The 19,725-nt window shown below is 38.6% G+C and overlaps 1 protein-coding gene across 3 annotated transcripts in view; it reads left to right on the forward strand.

Moving 5' to 3' along the window:
• Positions 1 to 4,281: 4,281 nt before the first annotated feature.
• The window catches only part of pum1 (pumilio RNA-binding family member 1), a 46,402-nt gene continuing 30,958 nt past the window's right edge, over positions 4,282 to 19,725 (forward strand). Inside the window, exons 1-2 of one of the 3 annotated variants that reach the window (XM_041808629.1) lie at positions 4,282 to 4,388; positions 14,327 to 14,499. In XM_041808629.1, the coding sequence (XP_041664563.1) occupies positions 14,338 to 14,499 (162 nt within the window). In that variant the 5' untranslated portion in view covers positions 4,282 to 4,388; positions 14,327 to 14,337. Of the gene's footprint in view, positions 4,389 to 12,900; positions 12,957 to 14,326; positions 14,500 to 19,725 lie in introns of those variants that run through there. The other 2 variants (XM_041808628.1, XM_041808627.1) reach the window with 2 other exon arrangements.

The raw sequence follows: 19,725 nt of genomic DNA on the forward strand, positions 1-19,725 counted from the left end.
CCCTGACCTCAACCCTGTTGAGAACCTTTGGAGCATCCTCAAGCAATGGATCTAAGGTTGAGAGGCAGTTCACATCAAAACAGCAGTTCTGGAAAGCTATTCTGAAATCTTGCAAGGAAATTCAAGCAGAAACTCTCCAAAAACTCACAAGTTCAATGGATGTATGAGTTGTGAAGGTGATATCAAAGAAGGGCTCCTATGTTAACATGGAACTTGGCCTGTTAAGATGTTTTTGATTGAAATAGCTTTGATTTCAGTATATATGACCTCCTAACAGTGGTAATTTTGTTGACAAACTATTTTCTTTATAGTTTTCGTTAATAGCCTTATTTCCCCTGACAAAAACTAGACAGTAACTAATAAAAACAAGTGCACATGGACAAAAACTAAAACTAAATTAATTGACATTTTAGTCAACAAATAAAAACGAGACGAAAATGTTTGACAGAGACTTTATCCAATCAAACCTAATTTCGTCATGTAGAAAGTAGGGGCAAGTTAGGCATATATCAAATCACAGCTACTTTGGCTGTGTGTGAAGGTGGGACGAGATACGGGGGAGATCCAATCACAACTGCTTTTGCTGCATGGTGGCAGGGTAAGTTGGGGAGAGATCCAATCAGTTGACTAAATTTACTGTAAATTTCGTCGACTAAAATGTTGGGAAGTTCTGTTAACTAAAACTAGACTAAAACTAAAACAATTTAGATGACTAAATTATGACTAAAACTAAAATATATTTTTGGCAAAAGACTATAACTAAAACTAAATTAAAAAGTGCTGTCAAAATTAACACTGCCTCCTAATGCTGCAAATTCAACAAATGACCATTTTCAGTTCTTTACAACCTATACAATGCTTTGAAACACTGTTGTGCATAATAATGTGGAACAGTAAATTCTGAGTTTTATTTTTGGAAAAAAAGTTATCATTGGGAGGTTTGTTCAATAAAATTTGAATTATGCTCTAACGGTTGATACCTTGCAAAATATACTGACTGTCATTTGCATCAACTATTTAGGAAAATCAGAGAAAAATATAATTTGCATGATAATGTGGAACGTGGTGTACATAACTACCAGCAGAGGGTGATTTACCATTAGGCAGAGATCGGCAATCACCTACCATCATTAACAACAGACATCATCTTAACCCTTTCTCCTGCACCAGCTGATATCCTGGCTGTGTGGAATTTCAAGGGCTTTACACTCTCATTAAAAGTGTGAAATATAAAGTAAACTTGGTCATGTTATAGGCTGTCAGGAAAATCTCAAGATTCCCAAAGTCCAGCAGTAATAGCTCACAGAAACAGAAACTAACCCACAGGAAAGAGAAACTGATTATCTCCATAATTTTGGTTTTCTATTTGTCATGTCTGACAGGGGCAGTGTATTTAAGAAAGTTGACCCTCTGTGTCTCAGAGACTGTAACAAACAAAACAAACGCACCCACATGATCCTGTTGTCTGTTCTAGCTGAATTATGCTGGCCTCTTTTTGAGAGGTTTTAGTAAAACATGACCAGAAAGCAAGGCTGTAGCCAGTGTTTCAAATTAGTGAGGTCCAGAATTTTATATATATATATATATATATATATAAGAAAACTTGTTATGCTGTGGCATGACACACACACATCATCTCGGTATTACAATAACACATAGAGTCTGTGCAAATTGCAATTTAGCCTGAGTTAGTTGAATATAAAAGATGCCATTCTTAGTTGTAAATGAGTCATCACCAAGGATAACATACCAAATCTACCACAGGCCTGTGTCTTTCAGCAAAACTAACTTTTATCTGAAAAAAGGTCATAAAAATGTCTGACTTTTTAAAGTTATTTTCATCATAACATTAATCCCACATTTTTTAGCTGTTTTATTGGGGTTTTCCCTCAGAATTAAACTAGCATAAACCAGTGAGCTTGCCCCCCTCACCCCCCCTCAAATACACCCCTGCACCCCTCCCCTTCCCTGACACAGCAGCTCCTCCGTTTTGCTTTTGTATCTCCCTCACTATGTTTCTGCTTCTGTGTCATTATCATAACTATTATATCTTTTTTTTATTTGTTTTCACCCGCGATCTGACTTTGAAACAGCTGATCAGCGCGAAGAAGTGCTACAACGTCAATTAATTCCTGGTCAGAACCAGCGCAGGAGCTTTAAGGAGTTTTACCATAAATTCACAAACAAAAGGATAATAGGAGCTGACTTTTGACAAGAGAGGTTGCAGAATAACTAATAGATAGACAAATAGAATAGAATAAATAGATATCGTGAGGGTTGATTTACTAAAGTAACGACCAGGTAAAGTTTTTGTTTGGTCAACATTGCATATACATTACCACGATCATATTTATCATACAAACACTGGACTGTTGTGCAGAGAGAGAGAGAAGAAAACAGATGCTCAAAGTGAGGCCCCCCCTAGATGTTGAGGCCTTATGTGCTATGCGTAGTTTGCGTCCAGCTGCAGCAGCTACAAACCACGCCCTGTACAAAACACGCCTACCCCAATGAGCTACCCCTAAACCTAACCAGTGGAAACTAAAATGCTAAAACTAAGCTAATAATACAAGTGGGCGTGTTTTGTAGGGACCGGTTTTTTTTGTAGGGGGCGTGGTTTGTACCGTACCCACAGAAGTGGGCGTATTTTGTGGGTAGCATGTTTTGTAGGGGGCGTGGTTTGTACGGTGGCCGCAGCTGCAGTTGGGTATAATTGTCTAGGCAGGGGCAGGCCTGACGTCAGATAACTTCTTCTTCTTCTTTTGAAATAAGGCAGTTTAGACACTTCCAGGTGTCTTCAGATAATTTCCTGCATACAGTTTTAAAATAAAAGCTGTCCGGTGTGTTAATATGTGTTTAACATGCTGTTTTGGGCTTCTTCTATTTTCTTCTCTCTAAAATTTTTACTGAGGTCTGGACCTCGGTGACCTCATGCCAGAAAGCAAAATAATCTAAGATGGAATGCCGTTTTTTTTTTTTTTCGCTTTGGGTTAGTTGTCATTTAATAAAAACTTACATTTTGTATCCTTGGGTGATGATGTTAGAATCAGTCAACCGTGTTGTAGTTCAATATAGCATAACATTAGCTTTCTACTTTCGTTAATGATATTTACAAACCAAATATGATACTTTTATTATTGTTTTATGAAGATTGTCTTTATGGACAAAAAGTGCAAACTTTTATTGGACACAGCTCTATTTCTTCCAGGTTTTGTGTAAAAAATCCTCTCATCACTGCATCACTTTGTTTCTCATGAGTGGGCGTGGCTTCAGCTCATTCAACTGACATGTCCACACCACCCTAGAGCAGATTTCACTGCCTCATTTTCATGATTTTGAAGCTTAAATTTATAAACTTAGAGATGTTCATAAGATATTCTGTAGCACAACAAACCTAAAATAAAGATTTTTTTAAAATCACTTTCCAGGGACTTTACTGTTTATATGCTTATATTTTTCAACACAGTCCCAGATATCCTTACATTATTGTTGTGTGGAGATTGATTAAAAGACATTACTAGTTGCTCTTTCTTTGATAAATAAGAATTGTTAAAAAGGAGGGGGGGGGGTTAATGTGGAGGGCCCCCATGCCTATGTTAATGCTAAGTCCGCCCCTGACTGGCAGTCTGTAGCCTGTGTTACACCCCGTCTCCGTAGATGTGAATAGATTTTCTGTCAGGGCTGCCGTTCGCTTGTAGCATTACGTCATTCACTCCGAGGTTGAGGACAGTTTTTCGACAGTCTGCAGTCTCGGGGTCTCCATTAGCACACTTTAAAAATGCTAAGGGGGGATTAAGGGGGGGTATTTTGGGCCACACCGCTCCCGTACATACCGGAGGTGTAACGGAGCGGTCAGCAGCTACACACTCCCTGACCGTGTGGCGCAGCACGTTGCCATGGCTGCCAAGCACCCCGTTACCGGGGAGACCCCGGTACATTGTGTCTAGTTTCAAAAGACTTTAACCGGCAATATCACCGTATAGTAGGAGATAACAGGTGTTTATTTTATAGTTTATGCTGTAAGTGACACAGGTTCACTAATTAAGATAAACTACATGCATCGTTTTTTAGTGTCGTCCTCACTTCAGCTCTGTAGCACGTGAGTGTTTTCATTTTTTCACCATTGATAAATAACTATAATTAAGTTGGGATAATATAAATACACCCTTTAGTACAAATAACCCAGAGACATAACAAAGAGACCCGTCCGGTATGACCCTCCCTCTCCTCCCGGTTGGCGCAATGAACCGCACGCTCTCTCTCATCCCTTCCCATCATGCAGCGCTCTCGCCTGCTCCTCCGTCGAGCCGCCATGTTGTCGGAGTGAAAGCCTGGGGTGTCAGAGAGAAACTGGGGCCGAAATCCGCGACCATCCACCCTCTCCGCCGGTGAGTATCACCTGCTACCGGTCCGCGACACCTCGGGACATTGTTTATTCTTCCAACGGGGCGGGTATTGTCGCTAAAGCCGCCCTGAGAGGGGATAAAGGGGGCTATTTAGTGAAGCTGAAGCGGCTACCTCCCTTTCTGCTGCTCGCCTCCTTCCTCTCGTTGTGTCGGTCTTCCGCTCCAGACAGCTCTCGGGCCTTTGTTAGCATCCGCGTCACGGGGACCTGTGGGGCTGCGAGGTCGGCTCACAGGTAGAGACCCCCCGCGTGTTTGTTAATAACAAGAATATGTTGTTTCGGGGCTACTGCGGCTGTGTCAGAGATGGTCTGGAGCCCTAGTTTGGCCACCGGTTCTCCCGGGCTGTGCTTGTGTCGGGAGGCCGTGTTATTGTTGGTAGACATGGGCAGTGAACCCTCCGTAACACATCCCCGACTGGTGCGAGTGGACACGGGTGCTTGTAAATGAAACCCCCGGTAAATGTGACAGCTTGTTTTCACTCTTTCTCCCCACATTTCCTCGGGTTTTGTTGTGTCATGTCTGTTTGGAGGGAGATGTTTGGTCTGTGTTGAGACACCTAACGTTAGCTAGCTGCAGGTTGCTCGCTCGTATTGTCACACCCCTGTCTGTGCCCGGTATGCGGTGGATTGATCCCCGGTATTGAATAATGATTAACCCAGTTAGATTGGGGAACACAGAGCCTGTTTCCGCGTGCTAAGTGGAACTTGTAGCATAACAGGTCGTGTGCAGCTCGCTTTTGGGATCGGCCACAGTGTTGTGGATTTCCGGGTGTTTCTCTACCTGATTTAGCAGAGGAGAAACGAGCTAACATTTCCATGTTTCTGAATGAAGAGTGGAGCAGGGAAACAAACACGAGCACATATGTGAATGATCACTTGGCAGGCTAGTTTGTTTTTATTTTTCGGGACTGTTCAGCCAGTCAGCTTGTGTTTTTGTGTCTGTATGGAGGTGGTGTGTTGCACAGTAGTTTGAGTCGACTACAGAGAAAGCTGCATGCTTTTGATGATGTCCAACATGCAGACAGACTCTGACAAAGTTAATTGCTGTATTTAGCTCCGGGTGAAAGAAGTGCGTTTAATTTCCATGTGGTCTGTAGGAACACTAATGTGAAACTTGTAATTTTAACAGAGATTAGGGCTTGTTGAATAAATAGAGATTGTAAAATAGAAATTATCCCTGTGAATGCTGGAAACCACTGAGGGTGTTGTGCCCAACATTGACCCTGATCACCAAAGAGATGGGCCTGTGCACATTCTGCATGTGTGTTTGAGCAAGATGACAATCTGCTCACCACCCTTGAACCAGGATTAAATGACAGGGCCTCTCCAGCCTTTCTGTTTCAACACCCCCAATTAGGCGCCATTCTTGGTAAACAGTATCAGAGGACACCCCTGTCAAAACTTCTGAACATGATTTGAATTGCTCGTGTTTAAAAAGTATAATTAGTTGCATGTTAATAATTTGCACTATTAGTTCTGTTCAGGTGTTTTAGAGCAGTGGTTCTCAACCTGGGGGCTGGGACCCCCCTGGGGGTTGTGAGGCACAGAGGGGGTCACCAGATGCCTTCCAGAGATAAAGAATACGTCAGTGATTTCAAATGGTATATTTTACCCAGTCCCAATAAAATTCTTAATAAAAATGCATGCATAAAATTAGTTAAATGTAAACACAAACATGGTCATTTGGTGAGATTCACACAATAAGCAAAGCAATGTTTTTTAAAACAAATCTTTATAATGTAAGTATGCACATAACTATTCTTGAATGTGCATGGCTGTGTTCAACTGTGCTTCAACCACCCTCAGATAGTGAGGGTGGGTGGTCTCTGGCACCTTTTTTGTAGGGAGTTGCAGGCTGAAAAGTTTTAGAAGTCCTCGTTTAGAGAAGTGTCATCCAAGTTTGTTGTCACTTTGACAGATGAGCTGTTATAGCTACACTGGGGTTGAAATAATCTAACTTATATTCCCCCCCTCCAATATTGCAATCACAGTTTATTTCATATGATTGTGTCTTGTCAGCATCTTTGAGCCCTTTGCACATCTTTCAACCATACTATCACTGCACACAGACTTTTTTTATACTAGAAATACTACCTACAAGAGCGAGCTTGTACATATTTATGTTTTGGAACTGTTTAAATTACATTTTGCAAATATTTTACAAAATGGACATTTCCACCAGAGCTTGGTTTATAATGTAACACTGCTTATTTTAGTAGTTTGCTCTTTAACTCTTGCAACAACCCATATTATACTTACATATTCAAATATATTTGACACAATTCCAGTCATCTGTTCCATTTAGTAGACTTGTTTGAGTCTCTGCATTCACTGGGCCACTGTTGGTAGTTTTGTCTGTTTCCAGTGCAGTTATCTTTTTTTTTTTTTTTTGCAAACAACCTAGCTATCACTAATGTATACCTGTGATCTGTTTTGTAAATCTCATCAGGTGAAGTCCCATGAAAATATTTTCTTTTTTTTATTTTTTATTTTTACAGATTTCTGAAGGTCTTTAGTTCTTGGGCTATCCCAAAATATATGTGTTTAATAGCTTATACATATTTCAATCTATCTTTTTACAGTTTTTCAGTTCTTTTTTTTTTACATGTGTAATTGCATTGAGAGCAAAGCTAACTGGAGACAAATTCCTATTTGCGTAAGCATACTTGGCCAATGAAGGTGATTCTGATACGTGATTATTTTTAAATTCCTCATCTAAGGCTCAACAGTTTTAGAAAAAATATCTAATTGCAATTATTTGGACTAATTGCGAATTTGATATGAACTGTTGTATTGAAGGGGATAATGATGCCCTCTAATTTTTGAGAAGACAAAGAAACATACAAAAAACTAGGAAAGAGCATAACACCACTGCTAAAAACATGAGTACCTGCCATATAGTTCACTCATTCTGTCCCACAATGCATTGTGACAAGTAGGGAACAACTGATGGTCACTAGCCTTACAATATTTACCATCATGCGTTGCAGCTCAAAACGTTACTGAGCAGAAACGGAAGGTTGAGTTCTCTCATAAAAGACGAAGGTTTTCATTGTGAGTATTGTCGGAAAACATTTTTATGTTGTGCCGGTGAGTCCACTGTATAGTTCAAGACGGCTCACTATAGACAGCCCACTATAGATGGCCCATTATCTAGTGCAGTAGTACTGAAACAGGGGTCTGGGAGCTGCAACTTGTGTCCGCACAATAATTTAAGATTAATTATTAAAGTAATGCCATGTCATTCAAAATCAAATAAATAAAACACATACACATAAAACAACCTTACTTAATCAATGGTTCCCACATAAGTGTGCTATGGGCCAATAAAAACTCAGATGTGATTGTGACATATCACCTCGTTCTATCATTCAACACGCATCAGTCCCTTTGCTCAGGACGCCTTTGATGCACAGGTCAAGCTAACAACACTGGATAAATAATCATCCCGTGATGCTTGGCCCAAACCAGTTAAACTGAGAAAATATGATGAAGCTATCTGGAGTTTGGTTTTATTGAGAACAGTGACGGAAGATCAAAATGTGTCGTGTATCTTCATGTTAAGCAAGTCCGCCAAGCTAAAGTGTCACCTGATAAAAAAAGCATGCAAAGTTTAAGGACAAAACTAAAGATTCTTTCCAATGAAAGGCTGAGAAATCAGCGTGAGGGTTATGTGGAGGTCTTTGGAAGTGGGTCCATAGCCCTGAAAAGTATGAGAACCCTGATCTAGTGGATAGGTATTAAGCAATAAGTGTGGTTTCAGACACAGCCACAGCAAGCCAGTGGTATCACTTCTTGTTTTCCTGCTGCTGCTTTCGTTTTGTAATGTTTGTCATACTGATAAAGATAAGGGCTAAACGCTTTTTTCAGCATTTTTTTTTATTATGCAATTCTACTTTTGCCACATTAAGTATGTTTAGTACGTCATAATAAACTTGTATCAGTCTCATGACCTACTAATAAGTTGTACCGTATCGGTCCTGAAAAATCAATATCTGTCACGATACCAGACTTTCAAACATCATAATTTTAGCATGGCTGGAAAGTCACTGATAACAATGACTCATAATAAAGTAATTTAGGAGCTCCTTTGTGTTTTTGTCCTTTTGAGTAGTTTTTAGAATCAGTACTTTCACTTAAATATATATATTTTTGAGTTTAGTATTGTATATCTAAGCTGTTTATGTAGAGTATAAGCTTACTGTCAAAAATATGAAACTGGCCAGTCATTTGGCTTCGATCACATGTTGACTGAAAAGTTTAAATTGTGTGTTTGAAGGACTGAAGTCTTAAGTCTGAACTACATTTAAATATCTGTATCAATATCAGTATTGACTGAAATAAACTTGTAAATATCGGCACATCAGATATTGGCTAAAATTTAGTTTTGTGCATTATTAAGTGATACTTGTGCTAAAATGCAAGCAAAAGTTCTAAAAGCTACCTTAAAGCTACCTAAAATGCAAGTTTGTGCAATATTGTGTGCTTTATCCCCCTAAAGGGAAGATGGGGGTCCCCAGTCTCTGATGCAGTTTTGTTGGGGACCATGGGCTGAAAAGTTTGGGAACTCCTCATCTAACAGATCGTATCACTTGATATCGTGTTATATAAAGCATTTTCAAACTACTTAATTTATTGACAGCCTTTATTTGGCGTGTTCAAGTTTAGCTAAATGACAGACTGAGATTCAAGTCTCTAAGTTACTCCTTTAGTTGTGTTATGTCATTTTTGGAGAGGGATTTATCTGCATTTGTTTTCAATTTTGCAAATAAATTTTTGTTTGTTGTTGATCTACACTGTCTACCACATGAATATTAAATCTGCCCACACTGATGTGAATAGACTGCACAGAATATCAGAGAAAAATGTCAGAATAATGCAATGAATTTCAATATCTCCAAGTGTAGCATCCTCAGGGGGCACAAAGCTGTATCATCAGCACCTCTCCAAGACAGAGTAAACTACACTGTTCATTATTATATGAAAAATTGGAGGATGTACTGCTCTATTGAATAGCATTTGCTTTTGTTGTTTGTACATAATTCACATGCAGATGATTGTGTATGCAGTACTGTGGGTGAGTAGGGTTGCTAAGATGACATTATAAACATTGCTTAAAACTGTAAAGCTAGTAAAACGAATCAAATAAGTCTGAGTCTTAACCAAGAAAACAAAAATAGAAGTCCTAGGCGGAGTTGTCTTAATAAAACGGATGGTGGGGTAGAGCAAAGAAACTCAGGGTAGGACGGAGCGTGACATCAGCAGCAATCAAAACAAAATTCTGCAGTAGGGCCAAATGATTTCTAGGTTTCAGTAATAAGGCAGTGTGCACATGAACAGTAGCCACTTCGCAGGACATGTGATGTAAGTCACGTGAAACACTTCAGGCTAACATTTCTTTGTCATTAGAGTTTTCTCCTCTCTGTGACTTATCTGCTGTATGTTAAAATCTCTGATATCACCATCAGTCAGAGAACCAAACGTGCAAGTATGTGTTTGTGTATGCAAGTTCAGGTTACAGATAATGCTACTGCCGTTACGGATACACTTACGCAAATGCAAGGCCAGCCTGAAGCCAGTGTATTCCAGCAGTCAACAGCACCTCGTCCTGGTGCTTGTTAAAACACTGTCTGTAAATGGTATGCATGTGCTGGTTGTTTACTTTAAATCAGTAAATGTAGTAGAGGCTTTGTCTGATCATAAGTTACACTTGCAGGGCTAGCCTGGGTGACTAAACATAACTTTTAATGTTGGTAGGAAAGGTCGATAACATTGAAGTAAATAAGCAACAACTTGGTACGTAAAGATTATTAAAAAACGAGTCACTCTGTCCACCTGCTGTCTCTCTCCTCTTTTCCTCCTTGGTGTGAAGGTGTCAACACTGTACAGTGCGTTTCAAATCTGTAAATAACATTGAAAAATGTTTAATTTAAAATAAAAAGGCAATGCATGCATCTGGTGTATTTTCCCTGTTTGTGAAAAATAGCAGAATATATTGCAGGAAGAAAAAAAATCCCATTGTTTGATTTTTCCAGTATTCTGCTCTATCCTGCACCTTCTTCATATTTTGTGAAGGTATTGACGTGCTACTTTAGCATGTCTCGTTTGAGTTGAAAAGATGACTATAATTCTTCTTTTTCCTTTTATAACTTTGGCACTTATTGTTTCTATCAAACATGAGAATAACAGATATTGTACCGTTTATTATATTGTTATTATGAAGTGTTTAATCATTGTTTTTTTTATGACCAAAAATTGCAGACAGGCTCCTGCACAATATCTGAATTGCACATTTCTTTGTAATATTTCTGTACACAAACATTGCCAGCATTCTTATGTAATTTTAGTGGTATCTTGGGTTGTAACCAAAAATAGGGCCTAGATCCATTCTTTAGTATTCTCTCTCAGTTATTACACAAAATGTAGGTGAACGGACCTTTGAATTGATCTACTCTGATCTGAAGAAGAAAAAGAAACTGGAACCTGGGTGATATCCTGGCTTAGAAGATGCTTTAGTTGTGTTTATGAGTGCTGCCATCTTCATGAGTCGTAGATGTATAAAATATCTGGTTGGTGATAACTATGGTCTGCTCGCTCCCACTGTTTATTGCAGGGATTCTGTCTGAGGTGGCTCAATCAGACCTAAAATCAAGTTTGTTGCCATCTTTACTTAAAGTCAGGTTTACACAGATTTTAGAATGATTGAACTCTGGAAGAGACCTGACTAATATGTATCATCCCAGCGTGGGAAACTTAAATCCATCATACTTAAGCCACAAACAGGAGGATGATGTCTTCAATGTTTTATGAGTTAATCTAGAATACATGTTTGCAGACTGTAGATAGGTTGACCCATCCTCTGGGCTGGTTAATTGAATGATTTTCCAGTCTTGAACTGTTGATCCCTTCTCTGGTTTTAGATAGTCAGTAAATGAGTAGCTTTAAAGCAGGTCGTTATTTAGCTGTTTGACGCACCATATGAGTCATTTCATGCTGTTTCCTATGAGACTGTAACCTGTTAACTTTATCATGAACTTTGGGCTCTTGAAGAGGATTAACCTGATTAGGTTAATAAATTCAAATAATCCTTATGTCAGTTTATTTTACTAAGAGGACCAGTTTCTTTCACAAAGTGAGTGTTGTGGCATTAACAAGTATTTTTTATTTACTTCTTTGGCTCTAAACTCAAAATATTACTTTTCTGTGAACGTTCAGAATAAAACTGACTGGGAAACACACATTTGAGGTACCTAAAACTATTACAGTTTAACAAATATTAAGCTGACTTAAATTATGTTACTCTTCATTTTTTGTTGAGGCCTTTTTAGACAGATGTAATGTTGATGTTGAATATTTAGATTTCATGTGTTGAAGTTACAGTCGGTATATTTACATACTACGTAGGGGTGGACAGTGTGGAAAAAAATCATACATACAAAAAAATCTGATATGCTTTGTATGTATCCTTGTTGTTTGTATGTATTCTGCTTTACTTTTGGTTAGGGTTGGGTGATAAATTGATTAAATCGATAAATCAGAACCCTGTAAACAAAATGATCGATTTTTTTTCTTACATATTGCTAATGGGTAACCACAGTGTTCTCAAATAAAGAAAAACATCCTGCTCAGCTTTAATAATCACATTCATTCTGAATACGTTCAGTAGAAATTGAAATTAAAAGAAGTTTTGGTCTGCTTGCCAACATTTTTATCTGACACTGGTTCTGTGGCAGAGATGACAAGAAATCAGATACAGTAATCAATATTCCTCTGATGCTCTTGTTTACTTGCATACGTCATGGAGAGACTTTAGCGTTACTTTCTGTCTGCTTCTTAAGCAGATAAAAACTTTCAGAGTCTGAATGTTCATGTAAATAACCCTCAGTGCACTTTTAAAGACAAGTTTACAGCTCACACTTTAGCCTTTAAAGGAACAATCAGTTCAATTTTGTTACAAATAAACATTATAAAAACATTATTATTATTATTGTAATTCTTATTATCATTATTGATAAAAATGAAAGAAACCAGTTCGAGTATTTTTCTTTTTCATATGAAAACAAAAAAATAACATTGATTAAAATCATTAATAGAGTTTAGTGTGGGAAAAATCAGATATTCCATTTTTTTAACCATATCACCCAGCCCTACTTTTGGTACAAATGTGATAAAAGCTGTTCCACTAGCTTATGGTGATTTTTGAAGGCTGCCCGTAACAATGACTTTCTTTATGCTTAGCATTTATTCAATTATAACTCCAGGCCAAAGCCCACTGTGGAGACTGACATGTGTACACAACACCTCGACTAGTCTGGTCTGATTGAGTCGTACACATGCAAGGAAAAAAAAGCATCTCTAATGAACATGCTTTTTAAAAGCCAAAATTAAGTCTAACACAAATATCTGATGTTTGTTAATGCATGTTAACATACTGAATGTTTGATGAGCTTTATTTTGCATGTCTTTTTTGGCCTGCAGTTGTCAGATGTGGGCAACCCTTAGAGACAGATCATGGTTAAGCCCCACCAACACCCAAGAAGAAACATTTTTGGTCAGTATTTTCTGTTGCTTCGAGGTGCCTCCTGGTCAGTTTATGTGAAATTGCAACTGGCATTTAAAGGCCTTAAAGTTGCTGTGTAATGGGTTGCATAACCAACAAGGTTAAGGATGGAAAGTTTTTTTTTTTTTTTTATATATAAGAACTAAAACAGTAAAACAAGCAGCTTTGGAAGTCAGAAATGGCTACAGGCCATAAGGAGAGAGGTAGAAGCAGCAAAATGATAAAACTGAAAGATAGAGGATGAGTAATTTGGCCTGAAAACTGTCGAAGTTCAAACTTGGTGATTGTTTGACTTTGTTCCTCCAAAGTTGATTTGATCAAAATGTGTTTAACCTTTAGCATTCATTTGGGCTTTTTCCCTGAGAAAATGGAGGAGCAAAAGTAAACAAGAAAAAAATAAGGCCTAAAATATAAGGTTTGCTCATGTCTTTCCTAAAATAATCAAAAGACACTGAAACTGAACATTTTTAGCAAGCTAACGTCATTTTATCAGTGAACTGGCTGCCTGGGGTTTCATATTTTGCCGCATGGCCCTCAGTCTCTACTACTACTCTGATTATGACAAAGTTATCAGCTGTATTTACATGCCATAGCATAGAGACTCTTGTTTTAAATGATGGAGAGCTGATGTATCTGGCATTCAGAGCAGCAGCAGCAGCTCTCTGAACTTTGATCGTAACCATTTGGGAGAGGGAAATGATCAGAGGGCCCATTTGTTTGAATCTGCTGTCACGCAGTCTTCACTCATGTTTGGCTGCACAACATGAATCATAGTTTGTCATGATTAAAGTGCCGTAAACATTAGGGTTATACACTAAAAACACACTGGCAAAAAGCCTTAAAAAGTGCATTTGAACAAAGTCACAAAGTCTGGTTGACCTGCTGCTCCACTTTGACTGGACTTATGTTGCTACAGCAGAGGTTTGCATGCTAAATGCTATACACAGTTTAGTGCATTTAAACTCATGCAAAACTGACACCTTAACAGCCCTGCTGTAAAGCATACAGAGATATTACGTCCCTGTCTTATTTAACTGTTAAAGAAAGCTGTTTGTTTTAGTTCATGGTCATTCTGTGAGCTGTACTCTGCAGTGTTCTTCAACTGAGCTGTTGATGCTGAAAAACATTTCAGGTATTGGACAGTTTTGTCGTACAAAGATGCAGCATATTTCCTTTTTTAACTACGTCCTTGAAGCATCTTCTTTATCACTTGTTAAAAGAGAAGTGTTTAATCTTTATGAAGCTTTCAGTGACGTTTATTTCCATTATACTGCATTAGTTTTGCATAGACTGAGTTAAGCGGTCACTTATTTATTTTTGTTGTGTGACGTGTGACATTTGTGTGTTTTTTCTCCTGACAGGCTGTGGTGGAATGAGCAGTGTGTGTGTGTTGAAGAGGAAAGCAGTGCTCTGGCAGGATTCATTCAGCCCCCACCATAGAACTACATCTCCCAGCATGCCTGTGGTGCTGAGCAGCGGAGGACATGCCCCTCCAACTGGGCAGACCCCTCAGGCCACACCCCCCAGCCAGCAGGTAAAAACCCAAACACCTTGACACAGTTCATAAATCTACTAAACAAACATTCCCATAGTAAACCTGCCCGTTAATAGTTTGCATCACAAAATATTAAATCAAAATATCCATTGTTGCTGTCAACGTGCTGGAACCAAGCTCCTTATCGTTAAGTGAAGGAAATAAATGAAAACACCACATAACAACTAAATCTTTACTAGTCACAAGAAATAAAAAAAAACTCTTCCATTCATCAGCTTTTCCCACAAACTCTGAAACCCTAAATAGAGAATGAATCAGCTAATCTGATAGGTTATTTTTTATTATTGGGCGGCCAAACTGTGCTAATGTTCAACCTACCCAGACTGTCTTTGAGTAAACTTGGCTTGATAAAGCCTGAGGTCATCGTCCGAGATATTAGCTATCATAAAGCTGATTATGAACTTCCTTTGTGAACTCAGACTTCCTGCTTCAGGCTCTGTGCGTGCTCACACAAAACAGGGTGTGTAGTGCGTCATTTTGAAGTAATTTATTGTCATTGTAAAACCAGTTGTGTTAAACAAACTTTTCAAGGTGTTAGAATAAACATAAAAAGCATCAGGTTGTCATGATGCTATGTCCTCATCAGCAGGATAGATGGTAAAGGTGAAGTGTGTAAAACTGGGAATATCAGCAACATCTAACAATCGGTTCTAGATTGCGGGGCTGTACCTTAACTTTTTGTCCACAGCACTGGTGTTACAGAGGTTGACAGTCTTGTAGCACAAGATAAAAACTTGTCTGTTGCATTGCTAAAACAACTCGATGACCTAAAATAATTCTTAGTGATTATATTTTAAAAACCAGTCGACACTAAAACTTTCCATCAGTGGCACCAACACAGAATGGCCCTGTCTACCACTGACTCTGTCCCTAGCCAGGATGAGAATGACACTGTGCAGCAGAGAAAGCAGACGCTGGCGTTTCATCACTACATTCAGACACAAACTGCAGGACACTGCCAAACTTCATAAGAGTGTTGGTGCTTGAAGATGATGAAAGCGTTGTGATTTAGAAATAAGACTTTAAAACGGAGCAGATAGGGGTGCAAATAAGGGTTTTTCACACCGCCATTGCTGTTGTAGTCCTTTTGAAGTTTTAGGTCTTTTAGGTTTTTGGAAGGCATCTGACGAACCTCTCTCAGTGTCTTGTGACCCCCAGGGGGGTCCTGAACCCCACGTTCAGAACCACCGGCCTATCCAATGGGCCTAAATAAAAACACTCACAGGCAGCGCTCTCCTTGTGTAATGTTTACCTTGAGTCGGCCCGTCTGTCACCTGCAGCAGGTGACATCCTTGCCATCTTGTCAGCGTTGGCTGCCCGTGCTCCGAGTTCAGAGGGTTATGCACGGTGGACTGACATTCAGCTCCATAAAAATGTTCCACAAATACAGCATAAAGAGAGTGGAAATGGCACGAGTCTCAGATCTCGACTCCAAGTCGAGTCTGGAGCCTTTGAGAGGCAAATTAAAGTTACATTTAAAGTCACATATGTGTGCATGACAGTACACATAGATATACCTCTCTCCCAGTCTGTCATCCTGCTGGTGCTATGAGATGAAATAACATTTTAGCACAGAGGCATGCACAGCCCTGATTGTGATTCTCGTTTGTCTTGTGGAAACCAGTGGAATTTTGAAAAATGTGTATCCGTTATTTGGTTGGAGTAAAAGGCTTATTCTGAGTTAATTAAAGCAAACATTTGTTGTATTCAGGTAGACCTACTTATAAATATTGGGGTTGGGTATTTTCATATAGAAACATCCTACACCAGTGGTTCTCAACTGGTCTGGACTCAGGACCCACTAGTCTGTCTTATGACCAATCATGACCCAAGTTTCCAAAACATTTTCAGTGCATGTTTAGTTAATTGAATATGCTGCAGTTTGGAGCAAGATTGAACCAAAACATCTGATATAAAAAAGAAATGGGACAACAATTTTAGACACATTTTATACCCTCTTTATACCCTCTTTCCCCATCATTATGTGTCAATATTTGCCAATTTTCCAAAGAACGTGTGAAATTATTTCATTATCATGGGAGAAGTAGCCATTAATTGCAGGAAAAGGAACTAGATTAGTTGAAATATTGATCAAACATTTAAATTCACCCAATTTCACAGTGAAACGGTAAAATAAAAGGTATCAGTGCGTATGCAATAAGAACTTCAGAACTTTAGGCACCATTTTTTTTTCCAGACACCTAGTCGTGACCCACTGAAAACTGCTCAGTGACCCACTTTTGGGTCCTGACCCACCAGTTGAGAACAGCTGTCCTACACAGATTTCCCCACCTGTTCTGTGTTGTAGAGGATAACAGAGGAGAGGTAAAGTTTTATGGCTCTTAATGTCAAAACACCTAAATTCAGATCTCCAGAGATCCAAGTAAATTTCAATAGTCTATTTAAAATTATTTAGCTATTAATGGATGCAAATACAGTAATACTTAACTTCTAAACTTAAAATGGCACTCTCTTGTCTCTCTAGGTGTTTTTCTTCATGCTTTTCATACAGTATTCTGGTTTCACTTTCCTATAAGCCCACTTGCATTTGCATAAGAATGACATTTTGCTTTACTTCAGCATGAAACAGCAGCACTGTTTCTGTAATGAATGAGGAGTGAGGATTGAACGTTACTAACATTGTCTGAAGAAGCTGCTTGAAGTCTTCATTATCAGCACTGCTGTTCTCCTGATCCCGTTTAGAAGTTGAGGGAAATTTTGACATAGCAGTGTCATTCACTGCTGAACAGGACAGCACAGATTAGCCTTGCTGTTGTTCAGGAAGAATGGTGTTGTTGGAGTTTTTTACCTTGAGTTTGGACAGCTTGAATGACTCACACCTATCTGCTGCCTTTGGGGTGTTTGACGGAACCAGAAATAATCCAGTATCTTTGCTTTTAGTCTTGCTGGCAGCAGATAAAGACTATGGTCCACTTTACCTGATTTGAGTATCACCTTTAACTTGTTATGGTTAAGTGAGAGGTGTGCGCTGCATCATACAGTTTTACAACTGCTGCCATCTGCTGGATTTTTTTGTCAACTTTCCCCTGGGAATGTACATTTAAACTGCTGTCACAGCATTTATGTCCATATTGGTTATGCGAAATATAATATTGATCCACATATTGGAAAGATGCACGTGACGATATATTGCCATATCAATTTTTCAACACGGTTTCGTTTTACCAAGTATGTTCAGCTGTAAGCTACTAGGCTTAATATTGCACACCATACCTTTTAATGAGCTCCTTTAATGAGCTAACTAGCAAATTATAATGTGTTCAAGGTCAGCTGGGAAATTTGAGTATTAGAGGAATGGGCATCGGTAAATAAAAAGATAACTCCATTCCATAATTTATTTCAGTATCTTTATTTATTCAAGACCTTCTTGGTAGGGGTTTGCAGCATAATTCTTGATTTAGATGCCATTTATTTTGATATATTTTATTTCTAATAAATGTAAAAAAAAAAGTAGGCCTGGGAGTCTGAACTAAAGATGCTGCAAGTGAGACAATGTGTTCATGGGAAGTTTTCAGGTCTCCAGTCAAGAAAAAGAAACTCTGGGTTGTGTTTACTACATTAGCGACCGCACCAAAGACGTACTGAAAACGCGACTTCTAAAACTGAGGTGCATACCTGTCTGTATTTTTTTAAACTTTACTTTGAGGGGAAAATGAGGAACAAGGATCAGTAACTGCTCAGTCCAGCCTGACTGGTCATCTTTAAACTTCCAGCTCCATTTTCAAATAAAACAAATAACAGAGCCGGGCTGTTTTCTGTACATACTGCTTGGTTTTTGAATGACTGTTTCCTGTGGGGAATAATGAGTTTACCCTCAGTGAGTAAGACAGGAAGTCAGTGCAAGTTCTTCATATTATGTACAAAGAAATTCTCCCCCCTCTTTCTCAGTACTTGAGTTTTTGAGAAGAGGATGTGGCCTTGAACCTTTCAGACTTCTGCAGTCAGAGGATGATTGATTCAAAAAGTTTTTATGATAATTTTGTGTCACCTGGCTAAAAAAATATGCTGTCAAAAAAGCTTTGATAGATTTTTTTTTCTTGTGAGCCTTTTTTTTATTATTTGTAATTATTATTTCTTAAATTTTGATAATACACCAGTGTTTCCCACACAATTTTAGGACACGTTTTAAAGTTAGATGCACTAATCTTGTACATTTTTAGAGTAAAATAAGGAGGCTTTATCTGTGGAAATTTCTTTTGTAGTAATCGAATCAGAGGAGAATGGAGTGAGGTTTAGAATATATTCATCACTAACTGAATGCTTGTTGTATCTACTGTTATAGTCCAGCTTCATCTTGTGTCTTTTTTGATGTACCGTTACGGCTCCAAACATTTCTATAAACAGATTCTATAATCAGATTCTATCAGGTGAGGATCTGGACTGACCATGGTGAACACCGTCAAGATGGGTATTAAAAACACTTTTTGGCTGAAATAGTGCGTTTCCTGCTGTAAAAATTGAATAAAGTATTTTTGATTAGTCCGAGATATTTAGTCTTATAAAGCTGTTAGGAGGCTGTGTAAGGCTGCCACTGTGCTGACTGCATGACGGCTCATACATTTGCCTGCATGGTGTTGTGATGGTCTGCTTCAGCATGCGTTGTCATGATTCCACTAACTGTCTATTCTCTGAGTTTCAGTGCCGTTGAACCTACCTTTATAAGAACTACCAAAAACAAGGTCATAAGCAAACGTTAGTAACATTTCTGGGCTTTATAAATGTCAAAAGAAATGATTCAGGAAGATCAAAGAGGTACGCTACATGACAAAATTCACATGTCAACAAAATATACAGTACATATGAACTACTCTTCATTTAACAGGCAGTTAAACTTTATTTACAATGGTGGTTTCAAGGAGTTGAGCTTTTAATGAAGACTTTATTTACATTAAAAACAGGTCCTTAATTTACATTTAGCCTCAAAAACACCTGTGTAAAGAGAGAAGAGGGAGATGAACAGAACGAGAGATCACACAGGGATAAATGCTCCCCCTGTAACCTGTTGTTACTGATTATTAAAATGATGTAGTCACTTAGATCTAATGAGAAAACATGTTTTTTATCTTTCTGTCCTGTCAGGGAATGCTTTAATGGGTTGTTGGGGTCATGCTTTTTAGAAACAGTGTCATAGTCTACGTTTAGACCGGAGTTTAATTTACACAAACAGGAGCAGAGACACTCAAG

The sequence above is a fragment of the Cheilinus undulatus genome, linkage group 16 (assembly GCF_018320785.1).
Source record: "Cheilinus undulatus linkage group 16, ASM1832078v1, whole genome shotgun sequence".
Classification (NCBI taxonomy): Eukaryota; Metazoa; Chordata; class Actinopteri; order Labriformes; family Labridae; genus Cheilinus; species Cheilinus undulatus.